The 25,932-nt window shown below is 36.1% G+C and overlaps 1 protein-coding gene across 1 annotated transcript in view; it reads right to left on the bottom strand.

The window, feature by feature from the left end:
• LOC139153806 (histone deacetylase 9-like) overlaps nucleotides 1–25,932 on the bottom strand; it is a 159,573-nt gene that overhangs the window by 89,988 nt on the left and 43,653 nt on the right. Inside the window, exons 5-6 of the mRNA XM_070728219.1 lie at nucleotides 10,716–10,771; nucleotides 10,350–10,437 (exon numbers count right to left, since the gene is read on the bottom strand). Coding sequence (XP_070584320.1) covers nucleotides 10,350–10,437; nucleotides 10,716–10,771 — 144 coding nt within the window. The remainder of the gene's footprint in view (nucleotides 1–10,349; nucleotides 10,438–10,715; nucleotides 10,772–25,932) is intronic.

Here is a 25,932-nt window from a genome sequence, read left to right as displayed (position 1 = left end):
TCAGGCAAATTACTCTTTAATACACACATTTTTTAAACTGGCTTCTAAAGATCAGGAAACCACAGTGAGCATGCCCTTGAGACTCCAGATGAGCAGTCACTGAGAAATCCCAGTCCTTTTGTACAATTAGATATTATACACCGGCCCTTTGTACTCCTTGTCTCAATGATGGACTCTAGCATCCTGTTTTATGGAGGAATTTTATGACTTATTAACTGCCAACAGTTCATAACCCCTCAGGCTTAATTATCTTGGTTTCATTGGCTTTTAAAAGGGGGGGGGGTAGGCAAAACTTGAAAATATAAACTGGTATTTTACAAAGGGATCTATGGAATATAGAACTCAAGCAGTCTTTTTTTTTTTTTGCATTTTTGACAAACACTGAAAAGTTAATGCATTCATTGATTTTCCAAATTCTACTACTGAGGTCAAAGGGTTTGCAACCAGCTGAGTAAGTTGGTTTCCTTGAAACCACCAGTTCTGTTAGCAGTCCCTCAGTAGTAAGACCCACATCAAAAAAGGAACCCAGATGCAGAAAGGACTTTATACTTCATTTCATAAAATCCTGACGTGCAGTTGATGTGTAAGAACATGATTTCATTAGTTTCAAGCAAACCAAGCTTCCAAAGGGCACAAATGCCATTCATTTTTTATGATATGAGCTGGCAGGACACTTGATGAATGACTAAATTTGCTAATATTCTGACCAAGAATTAATTATACCTAACCTTGCACACAGCTACTAGAGTACATGCATACTAAACATTTTCAAAAATATATTTTTTACCATTTTTAAATACTAAAGCTTATCATGTTTCCTTAAATTAATTCTCCTTGAAAAAGCCTAGGATTCCGTTAAGGGAAGTATAGAAAAGAAATGTTTTTAAGCATAATAGTTTTGGTAATGAGGTCACTAGAAACTATATGCTATCTGGTTTGAGGGAAATCTGGGAAATAACATTGCCAAAAACCTATGAAGGCTCTGCTACTTCCAACTTGAAAGACTCAAAGTAAATTTACCATGAAGTAGAGGACATAAAAATACTTACATCAATATTAATATTGCAATTAAATCAGTTTGCATAAGCAGCTCTCCTCCTCAAATTATTGAAACTACCACTATTTCCACATGTTTCTTCTAAGGTTTCTCCTTCTCATCCCTCCACACATTGCATACATAGCCCATCACTTTCCTACAAGTGCTGGCAGGAGTGTTGTTGGTATGTGCTCCTTCAAGAATAAACTACATGCTGCTTCAAAACTTTGAGGAATGGTACTCTGTACAATCTTAGTAAATATTTATCGCCACAGTGAAAACTATTAGGCAATAACATATCTGAGAACTGCCTATTCCAAAAACAATTGTTCATTAACAATAGTGGAGATCAAGTTGGGGCCATTCTTTTAGTCAGAACAGCTAATGTATATTTTATTTTATGTACGCTGAGAGCATATGCACCAAGACAAATTCCTTGTGTGTCCAATCACACTTGGCCAATAAAAATTCTATTCGATTCTATTCTAATTGTCACGGATTTCTTTCACAGACTTGTTTTGTCCCTGCTATGTAATATTTCACTAAAATAGAATGAAGTCTACTGTTATTCTTATTTTTGTTGCTTTCATTTATTAATTTTTATATCTTGATTTTCTACACTCTAGGTGGCTAAATTATAATGCAAGAACAATGAAACTAAAACATTAAAATGTCCTGGTCCTAAGCACTCAATAGGTTAAAATAGTTCAAAGCAATAAATAAGGGCTCTCAGGCTATGGAAAATTACTTATTCAGCTAAAATGCCCCATACCTATTATGAATTAACACATGTTTGCTTGCTGAAATTGTGAGTTGTGAGTGAAGTCAGCAAACTCTTTCTTTTGCATTAATTCCATATAGGCCCATGATAGTGGCAAGATTGAGAGAAGATTGCAAGTCAATCTGGTTTGGATGTAAGTAAGTAGAAAGTAGAAAGTAGAATATGTGATAATATGTGAGTTCCAATACATACATATATACATACACATATATACTGCTAAAAAAATAAATAAAGGGAACACTCAAATAACATATCCTAGATCTGAATGAATGAAATATTTTCATTGAATACTTCATTTTGTACAAAGATGAATGTGCACAACAGTATGTGAAATTGATTGTCAATCAGTGTTGCTTCCTAAGTGGACAGTTTGATTTCACAAAAGTTTGATTTACTTGGGGTTATATAGGGAGTTCGAATAGTAATTTATGACTGGGACTAGATCTATACCATATCCTTGTACACAATAACATTTGAGAGAGGCTAACTAAAGATGCCCAAGAGATTAAGAAAAAGAATCTCAAAAAATTAAATTATATAATAATATATATTGTGTTTCCCCAAAAATAAGACCCTGTCTTATATTTTTTTGAACCCTGCTAAGCACTCAGAAGGCTGATTGGGCTTATCAGTGAATTTCTTATTTTGGGGGAAACATGGTATATAATATAAATATATATTATATAATAATATATAATAAAATATTTACAATACTTTAGGGTGCCTGGCCTCTCCTTGCCTCAAAGAGATACAATTTCCCTATCTATTTACTATTACTGAACATCCAAAATATACTATTTAATTCTATGTATATATGCCATATATGTGTGTGTGTGTGTGTGTGTGTGTATATATATTACACACAGGCACACAAAAATATACATTATCTACTATATAAACTGTATGTGTATGTACACACACATGTAAAAACCTGTGCAAAAGTCCCCTAGCCACAGCTGAGAGATGTTGCTCTAGCCTCAGCTGCGGATCGAGGAAGACTCCCAAGTTGTGGGGTAAACGTTTCCCCTCCCTGAGTAATGGATAGATGGATGGATGGAATAGTGCTTGAGAGACAGAACTCACAGCCACTCTGTCTTGTCAGGGTTAATCTTGAGTCTATTGACACCCATCCAGACCCTCACAGCCTCCCCCTCACAGCCTCCCGACACCAGCACATCACTTCCACTGCTTTGCTGAATTGACACGGGGTGGAAATGTACAGCTGAGTGTCATCAGCGTACTGCTAGAAACTCACCCCATGCCATCGGATGATCTCACCTAGTGGTTTTATGTAGATGTTGAACAGTAGGGGGTAGAGAACTGATCCCTGAGGCACCTCACAAAGGAGGAGCCAAAGAGCTGATCTCTGCTCCCCCCCCCAGTAACACCGACTACAATCAACCAGAGATAAGAGGAGAACCACCATAAAATGGTGCCTTCCACTCCAGCCCTTCCAGTCAGTGCAAATGGATACCATGGTCAATGGTATCTAAAGCTGCTGAGAGGTCAAGCAGCACCAGGATAGAGGAATAGCCTCTATCCAGAGCCTGCCAGAGATCATCCATCAGCACAACCAAAGTGTTTTAGGTGCTGTAGCCAGGCCTGAAACTAGACTGATACGGGTCTAAATAATCAGCTTCATCCAAGGACTGCAGGAGTTGGAGCGCCACCACCATCTCAACAACCTTCCCTAGAAAGGGAAGATTGGAGACAGGATGATAGTTATTTAAAATAGCCAGCTCGAGGGAAGGCTTCTTAAGGGGAGGGTGCATAATCACCTCCTTTAAGGAGATGGGAAGGATCCCTCCCTCATAGAAGGGGTGGTCACTGCCTGGATCCAGCCTCATGTCATCTCCCTGCTAGCCGAGACCAGCCAGGAGGGACACAGATCCAGTAAACAGGTGGAGAAGCTCCCAGCTCCCATGATCTTGTCTACATCATTGGCCTTCGCCAGTTCAAATTCATCCCACACAATTGGACTAAAACTTGCCCCAGTCATCTCAGTTTATATGCCCAGTCGGAGTCCAGGTCTGTCTGAATCCGAGCAACTTTATCCACAAGGAACTGATTAAATTTTTCAGCTCTACCTTGTAAGAGTTCATCCATTTCCCCCATATCAGGGAGGGAGGGTTCATGCTAAACAGTGCAGCTAAGTGAGATTCCACAGATGCAATCAGGGTGGAAAGATGTGAACATTTTGCCACCTTGATTGCCACTAGAGAAGTCGTAATATAGGATCTTAACAGTGTCCGGTCGGATTCAGATTTTCTGAATCTCCAACATTGCTCCAGATGTCTCTTCTGGCATTTCATCTCTTGGAGCTCTTCAGTAAACCAAGGAACCTTCTTGGATCTACTGCCACAGAAAGGTCGCAAAAGCATCATCCGGTCTAGAACCCCTGTTGAGGCCCTATTCTAGGCCATTACGAGGGACTCTGCTGGATTGTGTATAAGTGGCTCAGTTATTTCCTCAAGCACCCTCTGAAACTCTACTGGGTCTATTAGATGTCTGTGGTGGAACCACCTAATCGGTTCTGCCTCCCTGTGGTGGAGGATTGGAACCATGAAGTCAAGTTGTAGGAGGAAATGATGTGACTATGACAAGGGTGAGATGTCTAAGCTCCTTAATTTCAGATCATAACTTCATTGCCCCGAGAAAAACACCAAGTTGAGTGTATGTCGCCCGTCATGAGTCATACCCTCACTACCTGGGTCAGGTCCATGGTTGCCATGGAAGCCATGAACTCCTGTGCCAACTCTGAGGGGTTCACTGAGCGATGGTATGTTAAAGTTCCCCCAAGACCATGAGTCTGGGGAACCTGACCACCAGCCTGGCTACCGCCCTCAAGTAGTGCAGGCAGGGCTGTTGCCATGCCACTTGGAGAGGGATGGCATAAAAGTCCAATAAATAAATAAATAAATAAAATAAACAGGCCCACCTGAACCCCTCAAAAGATCCAAACTCCAAAGGAGAGACTCACATCCAACTATCTCAGGTGCAAGGAGACTATGACTGCCATTCTTCCCCCTCTTCCCTGGGGTCTACAATCTATATCAAACTGGCCATAGTTATTGATCTCGGGTAATAAGTTTTCAACTAAATATTGATTGTTTCTAGATTTGACTAACATAAAATTAAGTCACACTATAATGGCATCAAAACTATATTCATTTTTCTAAAGCTGATAGTCTGGAACTTTAATTAATCAGTTTATAGAACAAGAACATTTTTCTTTACTTGTGGCTGTATAGATTTTACATGGCCACACACCAAGTAAAAAAATAAGAGTAAATAACCTAGCATTATTCAGTCTTTCTCTTGATGTAATTAAATATCTTCTGTTCTAGAGAGGATATGAATCTTTCAAATAATGAAATCTGAATATGTTGTCATATGCTATTTATTTAATGATAGTCCAAGCCAATATTTAAGTTCAGAAATTAATAGCACAATACAAAGTAGAGCTACTCAATAATCCTGTGGGATGTTTCATGAATGTATAATGTTGCAATAAATAAATTTATATTAATGCTAATGCAGGATTATGTGATTTCTAGGAAAACAATTCATGTGAAAAAGTAAAAGAGCAAAATATAGTTTAATTTAAATTAAAGACATCATCATTACAGTTTATTGTTTTAAGATTTTCACATATAAGGAAAACAAATGGACAAATGGTAAGAATTTGTGGGCCACCTAGTTTCCTAAGATTTTTATTAATATTTCTTGTTTCTTCATTGCTTATTTCATCCCTATGACAATCATTAAATGTTGTACCAAATGATTCTTGACAAATCTATATTTTGTTTTATGTACACTGAGAGCATATGCACAAAGACAAATTCCTTGTATGTCCAATAACACTTGGCCAATAAAGAATTCTATTCTATTCTATTCAAATCTGAGTTCTTTCAACTTTTGATTGAAATGGGCCATCAAAGTTTTATGACAGACAGAAATCAGTCCAAGTAATTAAACAGTGTCCTGACTAAAAGATCATCTTGCAGAATACTACTTACTTGTTTATCACATTTTTGAACCACATATACCTCACAGAGAGATGGATTTAGATACATATAAATATCTGTATGCTAGTTGGAAAATACTGAGAAATGTTACAGTATTTGATTTCATAAGAACATCTGTTTCAGTTAATATACATAACCTTCATTTAATTTGTTATTTTACCAATTTAAAAACCACTACCACTTATCTAACTAATATAGGTGGTGCAAAAGTTTGAAGGGCTGCAAAAATTTTAACTACCACACTATGGGTGTGGCTTATTTTGTGGATGTGGCTTGCTGGACATGTGGCCAGGTGAGAGTGGCTTGACGATCATATGACCGGGGATGGCTTAAATGTCTTATCATATGACCGGGGATGGCCGCACGAATCCCAGCGACCGGTTAGGTCCCACAGAGTTGGCCTTCTCTGGGTTCCGTTGACTAAACAATGTCGTCTGGCGGGACCCAGGGGAAGAGCATTCTCTGTGGTGGCTCCGACCCTCTGGAACCAGCTCCCCCCAGAAATTAGGACTGCCCCCACCCTCCTTGCCTTTCGTAAACTCCTTAAAACCCACCTCTGTCGTCAAGCATGGGGAAATTGAAACATCTCCCCCTTGCCCATGTTGTTTTGGTCTATGGTTGATTGTGTGCTTGTTTTTTATATATATTGGGGTTGCTTTTATGAATTTTTAAACCTAAAACTGTAATTAGATTGGTAAATATTAGATTTGTCACTATGTACTGTTTTCGCCATTGTTGTGAGCCGCCCCAAGTCTGCGGAGAGGGGCAGCATATAAATCCAATAAATCTAATCTAATCTAATCATTTGACTGGCTTAAAAGATGGACAACTTGACGTCACTCATGTCAAGGATTTGGGTTAGGATTAGAGTGCCTGACCTCTCCTCGCCTCAAAGAGATACAATTTTCCTATCTATTTACTATTACTGAGCAACCAAAATATACTATTTAATTCTATGTATATGCCATACGTGTACATACATATTACACACAGGCAAATAGAAATATACATTATCTACTTTATAAACTGTATGTGTATGTGCACACATACATGCACACACAGTTCTTCTAAAATTATACACATTCAAGCTCATTTACTGTGATAGGAAAAACATACCCAGAGCCCAGAAGGGAAAAAAAGGAAAAAAATCAAATGTTTTCTACCGTTTCTGCATACCTGACCATACCCGTAGGAGCCCATTACTGTATGTAATACAGTTTTTGCAACTTGCACTATTTTAGATAAACTATGTTTCCATAAGCCATAGCCACTATAGTGGACAGTTGGTTTAGGGAAAGCTGTTTAGCTTAAGAGTTACAAATTTGCATTGTTTGACACAGCGAATTAATTTTTGGAATGCTTCTTCAGTTTTATCCAAAGAAAGAATTGTGATTTCCTGTTCTTTTTATTATTTTGGTGGCTCAGAAACAACCAATTTCTCCATGGTATTATATCAAATCATTGGTTGCTAATTTATAGTTATGTTCCAATTCCTTCATTTATGTCCTCTAATAAACTCCACCCTATTTGCATCTACATTTTCATCAAATGCAGAAGAATAATGACATATCTGAGGTATAGGTAATGTTACTGAAAAATTATACTGTTTTCAGGAAAATTGTCAACAAATAATCTAATAAGACTGTTGGAATTTGCCTTGGTCTACTGTTACAAGGTATTATCAAGAGGGTATGAAGCTAATTCTAAAGAGTAGTTTGTTCCTCGGCTAAGCTTTCCTACTGTGATCTATTATTATCATAAGACATTGTATTGGCTTGAAATCTTCATATTTTTATGTGGAAGTATTTAAATGCTAGAAACTCCCTTAGCAGCAAAGAACAATACTGGCCCAAGAAGTCCTTCTTTGCAATTTCATGCTTTGTGTGCAGATAGTAAATTATATCCAAGGTTAGCATTCTCTAAATGCTATCCCAGTGTGAAAGGATTAATAAATCTTCCCATAGTGGATGATATTTCTATATAGGTGGAGTCATATGTACTAAGATAGAACAAAATTGTTCCTGTAGGCTTTAATTTATGTTGATAAACTCTATTAATTGATAGTGTAATGATGATAATAAATTGGATTACATTTTAATTAGAGCTCTATTCTGTACGTGCAACTATGTAGTGTTTTATTACATTCATGTACAGATTAATAAAGTTGTCATTTTTAATTAGTCTCAATTTTTATTTTCCCCAGATTTAAATTTGGTTCAAGCCATATATTTACCATGATGATTTTTTTAAATCTTAATTTTTAATGCATCATTTTGTTATATATGTATTCTTCAAAAAAAATCCTAATTAAAAATGTTGCATATTACTTCATTATTGCAACTTTGCACAACATTTCCATGCATGTATTTTATGTACATTATATTTATTTATTTATTTTTAATTTGAAAACTGCACCTAGCTTTCAATTCACATATTGATTTATAAAATTAAACAAATTCATATTAAAAAGTAAGGCATATTCCTAAATATTGGCTTCATACTGATACATCCATCTTGTTCATGAACATTAAAGTAGCTGACACAGAAAAGACGGATTTTCAAATCCAGTGTGTCATTTCAGAATTCTGTTAAAAATAAAAAAAAATACAATATGTTTGTAAGAGATATAGCTATTACAAACAAATTTACCATGATGTCTCCACCATTGTACCTATCCCATTAAATAATATTCTCCTGCAAATATAAGGGGCCCCAAACCTTCTGGTCCTTCATAAATTGGAAATTGCTTGGATGATCTCACAGGCATTTGTGCCAGAAAAAATGCAGTTAAAGACTGAGGATAAGACTTGACGTTTTCAATAAATTTGATCATATGCCAAAAGATAATCCAAAGAACAATGCAATTGTCTAATTAAAAATAAAGCAGTAATTCAAATCTAAATTCAAATTCAAATCTAAATCTTGTTAATCCTTGATTGAATGAATTAACAAGAAGATGGATATCCATTAAACCCTGATATTCAATAAATGGTGGCTTTTCAGCTTTTCAAATGTTCTCTACTAGTAGTTGTAAATATGATTTTGAAAAAAAGGTTAGAATTATTTGAATTTATTTGGTCATTACCTTTAAAGCCCTAAATGGGTTAGGGCCAGACTATCTTTGAGTCCGCCTTCTACCACAAAGCTCTCAGAGACCCGTAAGGGCCCACAGAGTTGGTCTTCTTGTTTTCCATCAGCTGAACAGTGTCGACTGGTGGGTCCACGGGGGAGGGCCTTCTGTGTGGTTGTCCTAGCTCTCTGGAATCAGTTACCTCCTGATATCTGGACTACCCTCACCCTATTGGCCTTCCAGAAAGCTGTAAAGACCTGGCTTCCATGACACACCTAGGGCCGCTGATTTTATGGTGGCAACCAGTGAGATCTGGCCACGAACGGTATTCAGGGGTCTAACTGTGCAAATTGTAAACTGTTTTTAACTGTTTTTAGAGTTTTTTTGTATTATTATTGAGGTTTTATACTTCTGCTGTGAGTCACCCAGAGTCCCCAAGGAGTTGCGAAGCATAGAAATTGAATAAACAAACAAATAAACAAAAAAAATCCATTATTTCTAAAATTCAGGCAAACTTCATTCAGCAAGTAGGGCTTTTAAATTTGAAATGTATTAAACCAAAGTCCATGAAACCAAGAACTTTTTTTTACAAGAGAGAATCCTATTGTTGCATATTAACCTTGCTTTTTCTTTTCCTAGCCTCGGCTGAAATTGGAAGATAGAATTCACACTGAATCTTCAATCAATAGTGGAATGGCACATTATTATGTAGGGTATTATGCAGACCATATGGAAGTTTAAGCCAAATAATTATGATTATATACTTCATAATATGTAGGGAAGTATGTTTGCATTCATAGCTTTGGTATGATGACAAAAGAATTTTGAACCATTTGTATCACATTTTTGTGGTTTGAGCAGTCTATAGTCTACTTGAGCCATCTACAATTCCTGAAGATAGAGCTATAATGATCTGTCTGCAGAGTTCCTCATTTCAACATGGATACTAGTATACCTGTTATCATATATATTGGCCAGCTGCAAGTCTATCATCCTACTGACCTGCTATTTAACTATCTTCTCATGAAATAAACAGCAGAAATAAAAGCCGCCCCTCTCTGCAGACTCTATTTGGGTACTTGTTTGGTCATTCCAATAGTGGAAAAATATGTTCCACTATTTAATTGCATGTTTTTCGTTTGGTAGAAAGGTTTTAAGAACAGTAGAAATCATCCTGATCTACACCTTTTCTCTTTAAAACTGCGGTTAACACCATTAGAGTGAAAGATACATGATTATGATTTCAATCCTACAATCCTGAATTTAATGGGTTCCCAAATTCAGTGGAAAAATGCACACCTTTATTACTTCTAAGTAGTAAAAGCAGAAAAGACTAATGTATAGAAGAAAATGCAACAGTTTTTTTCCTCCCTTCCTCTCTTCCCCACTTTATCTAAATGCACTAAAATGATGATGCTCATTAAGAATACATACCAGATCTACAATCAATATCTTGCCTATATTTAGCTTGTCTCGCAAGTATTTGGCAGTAATTGCAACCGAATTAAAAAAGCAGAACCCCCTGTGGAATAGAGAAGAACAGAAATTTTATAAAGCACATTGGTCAGGAAACAGCTATAAATAATGTTTAGGAGAGTGTGTGTGAGTGTGTGTGTGTATGCGCGTGTGTGTGTTATAAAAAAGCTGTATGATCTCTGAGATCATAAATCTCCTTCTGGGATACCTCGAAAGCCTTTTCAGTCATCTGCTAACAATTAGAGCTCCTCTGAGACACCCACAGTACAGGTGATTGCCAGTAACCCTAGCACTCCAAGATGGGCAATATTCCCTGGTACTTACATGGCTGTTGATTCTTCAGCATGATGGCCTGGGGGCCTCACAATAGCAAAACCATTCTGTAAGAACAAGATAGGTTTTCAATTACCAGATTTTAAAAGAATAAGGCAATGGGAAGGGGGTGGCTGCAAGGAAATTCTCCTTATTTCTATGGAGCAAAAAACAGCAAGCAAAACTGATTTTATTTCTTTATATCTTACTAAGACTTTTATGCATCTTTTCCCAGCTTTATTAATGTTTCATAGAATATGCTGAAGCAATACCTTTGCTTTCCAGTGCTAAAACGTTCAAGGGAAAATATGTTATATTTCAAATGTTGTTGAACCACCATTTTATCTTATATCATTCTATCATGTTTCTCCAGCATTCCATGGACTGCTTTGGCTGCTGATTGGTTTCTGGATGCAATTGAAAGTGTTGGTTATGACCTATAAAGCCCCACATGGCATCGGACTAGATTACTTATGGGACCGCCTCCTGCCTCATGCATCCCAACGGCCAGTCAGGTCCCACAGAATCGGCCTTCTCCAGGTCCCGTCAACTAGGCAATGTCATTTGGCGAAGCCTAGAGGAAGAGCCTTTTCTGTGGGGGCTCCAGCCCTTTGGAATCAACTCCCCGCAGGAATTCATACTGCCCCCACCCTCCTTGCTTTCCCTAAGAGCCTTGAAGATTCTTCTATGCCACTAGGCTTGGGGTTATTAGACTCTAACCCCCTAGCTCTCTATGTATGTTTTTGGTCTGAATGGGAATGCCTGATTTTTAATAATTGGAGATTTTAGATTAATTGGATTTAGGACATTGTATTATATATTATAAATGTATAAAGGAAGGAAGTAAGGAAGGAAGGAAGGAAGGAAATAAAATAAAATAAAATAAAATAAAATAAAATAAAATAAAATAAAATAAATATAGTGATAGTGATCGACATTGATTAAACCAGTATTAGAAAACAAATTAGTTGCCAATTCCATTCCTCTTGCACAGGGGTTTAGTGAGACTGCTGTTCTATTTTTTTTTTTACAGGATAGTAAAATAACCTGTTATCCTCCCCTTATCTATAGACCATGCTAGTTGGAAATGAAGCATTCTATATCCTGAGATATCTACATTCTTCAATCTTGGATATCAGATAGACATTGATACCAGAATAACAAATACAAAAATCTTGCTAGTCCAACTTTCTTGTCCAAGTAGAGTTCCAGTCCAACTTTAGTAATAATCTGATTAAATGTATTTATTTGTTTGTTTGTTTGTTTTGTCAAGAACGTATTGATGGTATACAGAGATATAATATTTATATACATGATACTAGTAAAAGAGAAATATTAGGTCAAGGGACAGAAAGATGCAAGAAACACGATATCATTATGTATCACATAATGCATGAAAGTAATGTGCTGCTATTTGTTTGCTAGACTATTACAGAATATGGGGCTTTTCTCTAATTATGGTTTGCACCCTTTGATATAATTCTTGTTTACTCCTCTACAATTCCCCAGTACAAATGTGCAAGCAGAGTTTTGCACTTTTTTTCTAGTAGCAAGTAAAACGATGGCATATACTGTACATTGTATATTTTTACATCAACAATATTGCTGAGCAATTAAATTCAAAGCGACCTTAGATCTTTCATTTAAGCGCCTATAAATCAATACTACTATATTTCAAAACACAGATTTTTTTTCATTTTTGTTGATCTTCTACAATATCAGTACTAAAATATACCCATGGTAATTCCATGCATTTTTACTTCTTTGCAAAGTACAGTACTTTATTTTACTATTTTGATTCCTTCTGTGTCTAAAATGTATTCTTATTTTATGGCATCCATGTTTAGTAGTGCCAGAATACAAGAATATTTATTTCAAGTATAAACCTAAGAGAAGAAATCATAGACATAATATTTGTATGCATGTGCATGTATGCTTGCCGAGCTTCATAGCAAGTCACTGACTAAGTAAGGCTATATATTAAAAAATAGCTAGTACATAAAACACAATATTTAAATAAGCAACCTAGGGAAAGGATCGCAAGTGAGACTGCAATCCTATATATATTCCAAGACTTGTTTTTGAATGAATTGTAATGATTGTGTCAAGTTTCTATCTGTGTATAGGTTGTTGTGCTCTAAACCCACGTTTCTTAAACTAAGCAATTTAAGATATGTGAACTCCAACTCCCATGCTGACTGTTTGGATATTTTTTTCAATCTACTATTCATATTGTTAGTATGGAAATTCTGGAACTATGCAAATTGTCAGTTATGTCCATGATAAAATGCCCCAAAATTGTAGCGTTTATCCTATCAAGACTACATTATATATAGATCTAACATGTCCATATAAAATTAAATGAGAAGAAATGAAGCATATGTGAACATTAGATTTTTAAATAAATTGAAAATTTTGTTCCTTAGTTTGGTATGTAGATTGCTTTGTTTACATTTGGTTACGCAAAAATAAGAAATTTTCTTTTTGCATGAAAATAAACTCTCACGTACAAAAAAGTCATTGGGGAGATTAGAAAAAAGAATGATGGAAATTCCATATTTCACTATACTATAAATCTAGCTTAGAAGTCTGCCAAATCTTGCAACTTTATTGCACTTTTTAAAGACAAGTGGACATTTTGTATGTTTTCATACAGAGTAATTATGGATAGAATAGAATAGAACAGAACAGAATAGAATAGAATAAATAGAATAGAGCAGAATAGGCCAAGTGTGATTGGACACAAGGAATTTGTTTGGTGCATATGCTGTCAGTGCACATAAAAGAACCGATAAGTTCATCAAGAATCATAAGGTACAACACTTAACAATAATCCGGGTACAAATCAAATCTTATTAGGAACCAGTCAATATAAATTGTAAGGATACAGGCAACAAAGTTACAATCATACAGTCATTTGTAGGAGGAGATGGGTGATGGAAACGATGAGAAGATTAATATTAGTGCATACTTAGTTTGACAACGTTGAGGGAATTATTTGTTTAGCAGAGTGATAGCATTTGTGTGTGGGGGGAACTATTCTTGTGTCTAGTTGTTCTGGTGTACAGTGCTCTATAGCTTTATTTTGAGGGTTGTAGTTGAAGCAGTTTGTGTCCAGGACATGAGATGTCTGTAAATATTTTTGAAGCCCTCGTTTTGACTCGTGCAGTGAACAGGTCTCAATGAAAGGCAAGTTGGTAGCAATTATTTTTTCTGCAATTCTAATTATCCTCTGAAGTCTATTTCTGTTTTGTTGAGTTGCAGAACTAAACCAGACAGACAGCTGTAGAAATGCAGATGACAGACCCAATAATTCATCTGTAGAACTGTATCAGAAGCTTTTTGGGCAGTTTGAGCTTTCTGAGCTGGCGTAGAAAGAACATTCTTTATGAAAAGAAATATATGACTTTCTACAAATACCTTAAACAATTTTTGTAACATACCATTCAGAATTCTCCACTCCCTCCCAGCACACTATGCAGCAAAGGGCAGGTCAATCATTTATTATTATTTATTTTATTTATTTATTAATTGGACTTATATGCCGCCCCTCTCCATGGACTTTAATTGAATTTTTGCTTTAATTGAATTTTTTGAAACATAAAACATAGACAAACACATACAAGAAGTAGATTCAGATTAACATTCTATGCATATCTACATTCATATATACAGTACACTTAAGCTATGGTGTCCTAGAAATATCCATCAAGACACAATTCCCATCTAGACAGAGTTGACAGACTATCAATGCAAGACAGAATGCAAGGGAAGTATATCTTGATTTCAGCAAAATATTTAGTAAAGGCTCCCATAAGATTCTATTAATCAAGATTACATCATCTTGGATCAACTATGAGATTTGATTGAACAATTGTATCCCAAGGAGTGCAGAACTGTGGCTTTACTTCAAGGGTGGGAGTTTCAATAGGCTCCAATTTCAACATTGCATAGTTTGTTGTGCTTATAAATTATTTGGATGAGAGATTAGAAAATATAATGATCAAATATGTATAAAGATGGGGGGATTATAAATGCCTTAGGTAACAATGTCAATTGTTCAGGATCATAGAAAGCTAGAACATTGGGCAGATACTAGGAGGAGTACAAATATTTTGAATAAAAGAATGGAGAATATTGGGTATCAGTAAACATAAAAGAAGGTAGATTTGGGTCTGCCAAGTCACAAACTGGGGATGAACTGCAACTTTGGAAACTTTATGCTTCATCAAGAGATGTCTAATATCAAGATCAAGAACATAACAATGAAGTGACACAAGTGTCAGGAATGAAATGGACATTTCAGAAATAGGGAGACAGATTAACTTGTTAATACCTGTCCCTTTTAAGCTCTCAGGAAAGGATATAAGACAAAAATAGTACCCTTTGAACAATGAAGGGCTACGAAAATTTTTACTTCCATGTGGCTTATGCAGGATGCCCCACATTTTTTTTTCAATATCTTTCAGTGCAAATTGGGTGCTCTGAAGTGGAGCTCCATTTTTGCTAGCCCACTGCGTTCCCCTCCATCCGGGCAGCAGCCCACCCCTGCCTTTGAAGCTTTAGTCGGTCAAACCATAAAATCAAGGTATAATATCCAACTACAGGGATAAGCCATTTTGGCAGTGGTACTTTATGTCCTTTGGCTCTATCCTACCCCATAAGCAAGTCTGGAATGTAAGTGTCAGCTGAAGAAATTTAAACAGTCTTTCCTTTTTTGCAAAAAGTAGCTCCTTTACTCTCCACTTGGCATTCCAGTTCGAACAAAAGCTCCATTTTCTGCCAGGGAAGAAAATTGTTTCAAACCCAGAGCTCTATAAAGGGTTGGAGGAATCAGGCTGAATTTATAGGTCTGAGTAGCAAAGACCAGCAGCAGGTTCTTTTACATTTTGCTTTATTTCTGGCATCAGCTATTGTTCACTATCTCCCCTGTTTCAGTTGTTTTTCCTTATCTTAACTATTACTTGTCCTTTATTTTTCTCGTCCTCAAACACATATTTTCATAATGTTAGAGTAATGGACTAGATCTTAAAATCCTTACAATGCCTACATTTTATTATTCAAGTTTGTGGAATCACCTTTTTTCTTTATTCATTAGATTCTTGAGATTAAATAAGTATCAGGCAGAATTTTGAATAATTATTTTTATTGATTGCAAGTTAGGTAAGTTAATAGTTAAGTTAATTTTATTAATATGTTAGAAAATGTTGGAATTATTTGTATATCCACTGTTAGTTTCCCATTAGTTTGGACATAGTTAAATAAACACTACCAAAATGGTCCCTCTTTTTAAAAATCTTTCATGAAAAGACATTAAAATCTATAATAGAACACTCACTATGTTTTGTTTGTTGTCTAATCTTTTAAAATACAGTGGTACCTCTAAATTCGTTCCGTGACCAGGTTCTTAAGTATAAAAGTTTGTAAGAAGAAGCAATTTTCCCCTTAGGAATCAATGTAAAATCAAATAATGTGTGCAATTGGGGAAACCACATATAGGGTGGAGGCCCTGTTTCCTCCCAGGAGATTCCTAAAGAGGCCCCAAGGAGGCTTCTCCCCACCTTTTCTGGCCCTGTTTCATCCTGGGGATTTCTAAAGAGGCCCATGGAGGCTTCTCCCTGCCTTTTCCGGTTACAGTTTCGGAGGCTCGGGTTTGTAAGTGGAAAATGATTCTTGAGAAGAGGCAAAAAAAATATTGAACACCCGGTTCTTATTTAGAAAAGTTTGTAAGTAGAGGCATTTGTAAGTAGAGGTACCTTTGAGTGATGATACAACTCCAGTACATAATTATTTTTAAAGCCTGATATTTACACCTTCAACAAATTTTAAATATGTTAGTCAATAGCAATTATTTATTTCTCTACAAAACATTTACCCTGACTGCTAAATTTAATGCAGAATTGTCCCATATTAATCAAAGGTAATGAGAATTTGCACAATAGCAAATATCAGACAATTATGTAAGAACAATGGGTGCAGGTCAGAAAAAGAAAAAATATAACCAAGAGATTATCTATTTAACACCAAGGAATATGTTGAAAATCTAGCCAACAAATATAAATTCAAAGCATTTTTGTATAGACAATTGTTTATACTAAGATACAGACACCAAGATACTGTAAACCAGTTGACAGTAATGCACAGTAGAGGAAACATTCTAGGCCTTTGTCATTATATTAAACAAAGTTTGTGTGCTCTAAACCTCAAGATTGAAAAGAAATGCTTCAAAAAACTCTATATATGTTTAAAGAAAAAACAGCACATCAATGCTTTATCAAAAACTTGATTCTGCAGGAAAAGGAATTATTTTATGTCATATCACTGGCCTATATAAGAGCTCATTTATAATGCATAACTTAGATATTGTTGAATGCATGACACATTGTTTATTTTTCCAAGAATATGAATCTTAAATATCATCTTGCTTTTCTTCTTCTTTTGTATGAAGTTCAAGAATGTCCAGATAATTAACAAAGAAGCCCATGAGATACACTTCAAAACTCTGGAGACATACAATAACTTTAGCCAACTAATTAAAATATTTAAAAGATTGGTCAGGATCACTGTGGAACATGCAATAGGTTAATGTCAAGGCAAATCAAACTTTGGGTGGATAGCAGGCTATATCTTCTACTTATGATCTGCTAGTAAAATAAAGTCATTAAAAAGTTGCATTTTTGTCTTTGCTTTTACAGATGGATAGTTTCTAGAACTTGAATAGCGACTTTTGATTACAGAAGTTGCATTTAACCCATTTTGAGCTACCAGAGCTCCAAAATAAAAAGGGGGAAATACTGACAAATGAGTGGGTCTGGTCTTTCTTTGATATGTGGGAGAAGGATGCTAGAGGAGATCTTTATTTCCAAATGTTAAGCATACTATGAACTTACACTAGCATTTTCATATATTTCCTAGTTTAAAACCAGAGAACAATTATACCACCAGTTTTCGGCAAACGATCCACAGATCCTCTGGAGTCATATAGAAGGCACTAAGACGCTACCTGCAACTTTGCAACTCAGGCCCTGCAAATTTCTCATCCTATCCCAGAACTGCCAATTTAAAAGTCTATAATTTTATGTTTTATTCCATGAACCTAAAAGAGAAAAGGTGAGCATTATAAATGTAGAACTAGTTTGCCTGACCCTTTTAATTATTTAACTGCTTTAGTATAGTTAACATTTATAAATACGGTAAATACAAATCTTTGTCCTAGCATCATGGGACCAATTTTTCATAGCAAAATAATAGCAAAATATAATATTTTATATTTGGGGAAAATCATCTTACCTGCTCATTTTGGATTTTTTAAAAGATCAATAGATATTTTGGATGATCTTTTTTGGGTACTTGACTTTTATTCTGAAGCCTTCACTGACTCAAATGGATAAATGTATTTGAAAAAAGCAAATGTACGTTACATTTGTGGTTCCTTGAAATAGCAAATAACAGAATACAATGACTGGATGCAGTAAAAAAAAATCATGTTGATTTTGATCAGTCCTGACATATCAAAAGGAACCATCCCAGGAAAGCTTACAGTTTTAGTTTTCAAGGATATTCATTTCAAACTATTTTAATTTAGTTAAATTATCCCTGTCTACCAAAAAGGCAACCCCATTCATATCATCTTGAAGAGGGGGTTTGAAAAGGTTTATGCTTGTTTTTGTTCAGCACAAATGGATGTTTCTGATAATGTCATCCTGATTTTGATTCCTTCCCAATTTTTATTTGGCCATCAGCTAATAAAATTTTATAACCTGAAAATTTTGGAATTTTCTGGCAAAACACCTTTATCTCATATATATTAATTCAAATAATATTTCCAAAATATTAGTTTTGCTAATATGTTGTAAACTTTCATAAGAAGGCTTTAATCAGTACAGGGTTGAGATACAATTAGTCAAGATGAAAAAAGGAACAGAAAAACTTTGCATCTTTATTTCTAGCATGGAATCTTTATGGGAACTTTGTAGAGAAAGTTTGCTGTGGAAAATGAAGCTGTCTTCGACACAGGTATTTCATATAAAAAGGCCCACGTTAAGAGAGTTCAGATGAAGTTGTATGAATTTACTTGACAATGATATCAGAAAGCTTAAATAAAGCACAGGAAACTTGTCCTGATAATTTCAATGGTGCCTCCTTTATTTTAGTTTGGAAATACAAAAATGTAACATGTCTGGAAATAAATTATGTTCGTTTCACTCAGTAATTCAAATTCTTAAGTGATTTCTTACATTAGCAACAAGAACAATCCTCTCTGCACATTAAAATCTATCTTATCAGACTTTTGAGAAGACTACTACTATGGTGATTGCACCTTCCACTTCAGAAGCTGAATATGGAAGCATATAGTCCATTACCAAGTATGGTTTGTCTTTCTAGGAGCAGTGGTGAGTTCTAAAACCTTTACTTCCAGTTTCTGCATTTGAGCACCAGCATGATGCTTCTGCACATGCATAAAAGTATCTTGGGTGGGTGGACAGAGCCTCCTGCCACCAGCATTGCTGGTATTTAGAATCAAACCGAACCAGGAGCAACCCACTGCTGTCTGGGAGCCATTAGACATTGCAAACTTGGTAGATATAATGATATTTAGGATGTTCATCTCACTATTTTTTTCTTTTTACAATTCTGTAGTCCCTATTCAGAATAGATTCAGGGCAATTAGATGGAGCTAACCATGTGCTACACAGATATTTTTCCAAGACCTATCAACCTTATGAGGGAAGCATCTTCACCATTAGAGCACCATGCCATTCTCATCTCAAATCAACTTAGTTCAGAACAATCTTACAATCCTTTAATGTACTGAAATCCTTATTTAATTTGTTTGTTTGTTTGTTTAGTCAATTTATAAGCTGCCCAACTCCTTCCGGACTCTGGGCAGCGTACATCAGTTAAAAACAATACTAAACAATTAAAACCCTTATGAATAAATCCATTCATTTCTTCCTTGGCTGGAGATAGGTGGTATTACTCAATGGCCCCAGGCCTGTTGTGAGCCCAGGTTTTCAGGGCTTTCCCACAACTACTCTATCTTGTCGGGGTTGAGTTTGAGTCTGTTAACTCCCATCCAGACCCTCACAGCCTCCAGGCACCATCACATCACATGCACTGCTGCACTGAATTAATACAGGATGGAGAGGTAAAGCTGGGTGGCATATTGCTGGGTGGCATGTCGTCGAATGTTTCATATAGATGTTAAATAGGAGAGGAGAGAGAACTGATCCCTGAGACACCCCACAAAGGAGGGGCCTAGGGGTTGACCTCTGTCCTATCACCAACACCGACTGTGACCAACCAAAGGTTGGAGGAGAACCACTGCAATACCCCTCCATTCGTTGCAGAAGGATGCCATGGTCAATGGTATCCTTTATTATTAAATAATAATTTAGTATCCAAATTATTATTTCTTTTCACAGCAGAAGAAGAGAATCAATATATATTGCCCTTTACCTTTCTATGCAAGAATGAATAAAAAGTGTGTTTGACCTTTTTATGCAGTGGGATATATTAATACTTTTATTAACTTATTACTCAGAAAACTAAAATCTTCTATTCTTAGTTGACCTATTGTTTAAGTTCCACAGCATGACCACCAAATCTGTTCAAAACTATTGCTATTTGACACTTAGTAGATGACTAATAGATATGCATTTGTGTGCTAACATGTTCCTAATCTTGAGATAAATATAACTTTTGGAATATTTTAGTTTGTACAGCAATAAAACCAAAATAAAACATATTCTTCTGTCTTCTAAAGAATGAACTACAAAGCAAATGCCTATGTAGTAAAAACAAATAAGATTATTTTTACTACAATCATTTCATCTTGAATTTTCACTCATAATGCTAATTATCAACATCATCAAATGAAAGATAAAGTAGATATTTTATTTTTATTGATTGAATCATTCCTGCATATAAAAATCTGGGGAAGTTGCATAGTGACCTGGATGAACAATCCTTATCTCAAATTTCCTTTCACTGAAATCTACATCAATGTATGTTTTCTTCTTCTCTTTTATCCAGTGAGTTAAGAGTTTTTTCCAAAGTAATAGGAAATTTGACTTTGGAAAACTAAAAAAAATAGTGAGTTGGGGATTTTATTTTAACTGATTGGCTTCACTGCCTTGAAAGTCTAAAATATAAGACATTATATTGTAAAAGCCAACCAAAATATCACAAAATAGTAAAATAATGTTTTAGTTCTTCCAAATCTTTCAGCAATTTGAATTTTATACAAAAGTGAGAAGAGGATAAGTATTCAGAAAAACTAAAAAAAAAATTGCACTGGTTTATGCAACATCATTGAGTATTAATACATACTGACTGCATCACTGGTAATGCAGAATTAAATTATTTACAACATCATTGCAAATCACATGAAATAAACTTATCTTGCAGTAGAGAGCCTGAGGTTAAAATAAAGATAAAACAATTCCATTAAATATTTTACCACCTTTCAGAGTCATCTCTGCCCTATGATCTAGGGCCTTAAATGTCCTTTTTATACTAAAGATCTGCTCGCTTCCTTTATCAAACAATAGAAAGGGCTTAACTATGATTAATCATTTTGCCCATGTTTGTGTTCAAATGGAGATGACATTTTGGTTACAAAAATAAGTAATTGCTACTTCTTTTTAAAGTGAGATTCAAGTAGGCTATATTGTTTTACAATTTCACAGCTGGTATTTTGTCCATTAGCCAGTAACAATAAAAAGACTAAAGAGTTCACAAGAGATTCCAGATGGAAAATAAAGATGTTTTATTACAGCTACAGATTAAGTATTTCAATCATATATGCATATTTTTGAATCAGTTATCAAGTTGGTCACTATATTGACATTTACATAAATTGGCAGGGGTATACTCATGAACTGATTTTAAAAAAATAATCTATTTTCCAAGTCATTTTTACAGATTACTGCATAACTTTACAGAAGACACAGCTCAAAATTTAGTCAATCCTTTTTTCAGTTGTGCCATACTTTTGTGACTGCAGCTAAATCTTCCCATACCGTGATAAACAGTTATGTTAACTGAACACCATAAAATTATTGGTAGATTACTATTTACAGATTTAGCTAGATACTTGATTAAGTATCTAGCTAAAAACTAATCCTAAATGAATTTGCAAGAAAATCAATATTCTAGCTAGCCAGCCAATACCTAGCTGCAATCTTAAACTCCTAATATAAATCTCCTTGCAATCAATCAATTTCTAGTTGAACTTTTATCAGTTATCAGATTAATATTACTTTGGAATATATCTAATATTTGCAAGACTATTAATTAATTGCATAAATAATTAATGACATGTTTTGTTTTTCAGCACCCACTTTCCATGTTCAATATTTCTTAAAAACCAAATTGGGAAAATAGTATGCATTCTTTTATGACCATTTTAAAAGTTAAGAAACAAAGAAAATTTTGAGCTCAAAGGTCTCACTGGAATAGAGTGTGAAATGTCTGTTTAAAACTTTATCATTATGAATACAGTGATCCCTCGAGTATCGTGAGGGTTACGTTCCAAGACCCCTCGCGATACTCGATTTTTCGAGATATAGTGGTGCGGAAGTAAAAACACCATCTGCACATGCGCGCCCTTTTTTCTATGGCCGCGCATGCGCAGATGGTGGAGTTTGCGTGGGCGGCGGGGAAGACTCAGGGAAGGTTTCTTCGGCCACCCAGCAGCTGATCTGCTCGGCAGCGGGGCAGCAGCGAGGAGCCGAAGATCGGGGTTTCCCCGCCGCCCACGCAAAGGGGAAACCCCGATCTTCGGCTCCTCGCTGCTGCCGTGCCCGCCGCTTTTCCGCCCGCCGCTTGTCCGCCACCTGCCCGCCCGCCGCTTGTCCGCCCGCCGCTTGCCCACCACCCGTCCGCCCGCCGCTTGTCCGCCGCCCGCCCGCCCGCCACTCGCCCGCCGCTTGTCCGCCGCCCGCCCGCCCGCTGCTTGTCTGCCGCCCGCCCGCCCGCCGCTTGTCCGCCCGCCGCTTGTCCGACGCCTGCCTGCCCGCCGCTTGTCCACCCGCCGCTTGCCCGCCCGCCGCTTGTCCGCCGCCTGCCTGCCCGCCCGCCGCTTGTCCGCCCGCCGCTTGTCCGCCGCCCACCCGCCACTCGCCCACCCGCCGCTCATCCGCCCGCCGCTCGCCTGCCCGCCGCTCGGTGCACGAGAGAGGGAAAGTGAGAAAAAGAGAGAGAGCAAGAGGGGGAGAGATAGAGAAAGAGAGAGAAGGAAAGAAAGAAAGAGATGAGAAAGGAAGGAAGAGAGTGAGAGAGAGGAAGAAAGAGAGAGAGAGAAGAGTGGAGTATTTTTTAATTAATATTTTCTGAAAAATCGCGATATAGCGTTTTGCGAAGATCGAGATCGCGAAAATCAAGGGATCACTGTATATTGCATTCCTGAAAACTAGAAGGCCCAATTATTGAATATGTAGAGTAAACCTGAGTTACTTCTATTTCAATAAATCTATTAGAAATCTAGATAATTTGCTTCCTGATAAAATAGCACCTTGGTTTTCATTTTTAATTGAGTCCAGAAGGTGCAATGATTACCAAAAATGATAATTACCAAATATGTTTTTTCATGAGGAATAATGTAGTGAGTCACAAGGCAGCCAACACTGACAAGTTATAGTTTGTGCATTTAGTACCAAACAAACTATAGTATTGAGATTATTATTATTTTTTTGGCATCAAAATGCATTGAATCCCAAATTTGATGGTTTCAAAGCAGTTCACTACTAAGGTACCACTGTACATTTATTGTAATAAAACAGTGGTGGCGAACCTTTTTTGGCTCTGGTGCCAAAAGGGTGCATGTGTGCATACCCACACCCATAATGTAATGCCCTCTCCTCATGCATGTGTGCACAATCCCCCTATGCCAGCCACTGCACATGTGCACAGGTCTCACTGATGCTGCTGGACTTCCAGTAGGCCTGTTGGGCTCTTTTTCTGCTGTCCCCAGGATTTAGGAAAACCTCTGGAGGCTGTGAATGGTGAAAATGGGCAACAGTTCTATCAGAAGTTCATTTCTGGATTTCTGGTAGGCCTGTTAGGCTCTTTTTCGTCCTCCCGAGACTTTAGGAAATACTCCTAAAGGCTGGGGAAGGTGAAAAACAGCACAATGTGCCTACCGTAAGTTCATATCTTAATTTCCAGTAGGCCTGTTGAGTCAGTTTTTCACCAACCACAGTCTCCGGAAGCTTTTCTGAAACCTTGGAAGGGTGGAAATGACCTCCCCTATTTCCGAAAGGCCAAAAATCAGCCGGCCAGTGTGCATATTCATGGGAATAGAGATAGCTCAGGTTTGCTGTATATTTTTTGTAGCTGGGATGTCTAGAAATCAATATGTTCATAATGATAGTTTTCAAAAGATATTTCAACCTTTCATTCACTGAAAGTGAGAAGAACAAGTTTCAGAAAAAGACTAAAATTTCCCTCTCTTAGTGATACTGCTAAAAATTGCCTAAAGAAATTAGCATCTTTTTCCTTGCAGAAGTTGGTTCTCAGTTCTCACTTTGCTACATGATCCTACTCAAATTTGGAAAGAGGGAGAAAAGGGAAAAAGAAATAAGCAGATGAGAAGACCATACATGAAATATATATATTTCTTGTATTAAAAACTTATATTGAAAGTACCTAGATACATGCATAGATATTGAATACCAGTAATTGACAATGCAGCCTAATGTGATAATGTAGCCTAAAAGAATGAAAAAAATATTTCACCACCATCCACAAAATAAAGTTCTACACCATATTTTACACAGCATTTTTAGATTTGTTTCAAATGGATTGAAAATAAATATGGGTGAAGACAATTAACCCATTCATGCCAAATATGCTGTTTTATTGCACCTACCTCAAGCATCCATACAAAAGTAGAATGACTGACAACTTTGTTTTCAAAGCCTTCATTACACAGAGCTAGACTTCTAAAGCACAACAAGAAGGCATCATAAATCTACCAAGATAAGCACCAAAGGTCTTTCAGAAAATCCTGGTTGTGTCAATTGCACATAAAGTATGTCTAATAACTGCTATCTAACTGAACTTTCAAATTATGTTACATCAGGGAAGGTGTAGACGTTACAGGTAAGACAGACAAAATTCATCTTCCCAACTTCAATCTATTTTTTAAAGAAAAAATAGAAACACAAAATCTTTCTTTTAAGCAATAAAAATAAAGTAAATTAACAAGCCTTTTTCATGTTATATAAAATACTCAACCAATTTTTTGACAGAATGACTCAAATGAAGCGTGTGATTCCTTAGTGATTCAAGCTAAAATTTCAAATACTATTTGTTGGGTGGTGGTGGTATTTTTTTAAAAAACAAACATTATGGAATGGATCAGATTGCCCAAACACCAGTTTTGATTCATGTAATTCAGATTGGTCAGATTTTCAGATGTTTTAGGAGTGGCCTTATCAGGTCATCCTTCTTGTCCACTGATAATAGAATTCCAAGGATTGATTATATCTTTCAACTTTTTTATCTGCCTTTCTTTCTGTCTATTTCTTCTACTGCTTTTAAGCAATTGATAAGGATCCCGTCAAAACTTTAAGTGTCTAAATAAAAAGTTTGCCTTTACTGCCAACTAATAGAATTAATTTATCCCTGGCACTATTTAACTTTATTTTAAGGGTAATGCTGCTATTTTGTCTTGTGTATTTATTGTTGTTGTCATCATCATCATCATCATCATCATCATCATCATCATTTATTAGACTTGTATGCCCCCTTCTCCGAATATTATATTATATTATATTATATTATAATTTCGTTTTCATTCATTTATTTAATTTTACTTTCAGAAAAGCACTACCCCATTAAAACACAGGAGGCACAATCTCTAAATAAATAAGCATTTCTGGTAGGCATATAAACCTTAAAAAGTGTTAAAAAGTTATATCATAGTAATTTGATGGTTAAAGGGAAGAGAAAGGCATATGCATTCCCACCCCCACCCCCATCTATCTTAAGGCCTTCTGTTAGGTTCCAACTAAATGATGGTTTATTGCACTCAATGAAAAATTTGAAAAACAAATATTGTGGTAACAGTAACTACGTACTATTTAGTTCAGGTGTTAATTTAGTCCATTTTTTTTCTTTATCACAGGCTACATTTTGCTTCTGTGCACCCTAGCCAGTGCTGCATTCCACAAAATGGGTAGATCCAAGAAATGGGAAATGTCAAAACAAAATCAGAATATTC

Source organism: Erythrolamprus reginae, chromosome Z (assembly GCF_031021105.1).
Source record: "Erythrolamprus reginae isolate rEryReg1 chromosome Z, rEryReg1.hap1, whole genome shotgun sequence".
Taxonomy (NCBI): Eukaryota; Metazoa; Chordata; class Lepidosauria; order Squamata; family Dipsadidae; genus Erythrolamprus; species Erythrolamprus reginae.
Note: the sequence above shows the minus strand (reverse complement) of the source record. Positions and strands in the feature narration are given on the sequence as shown.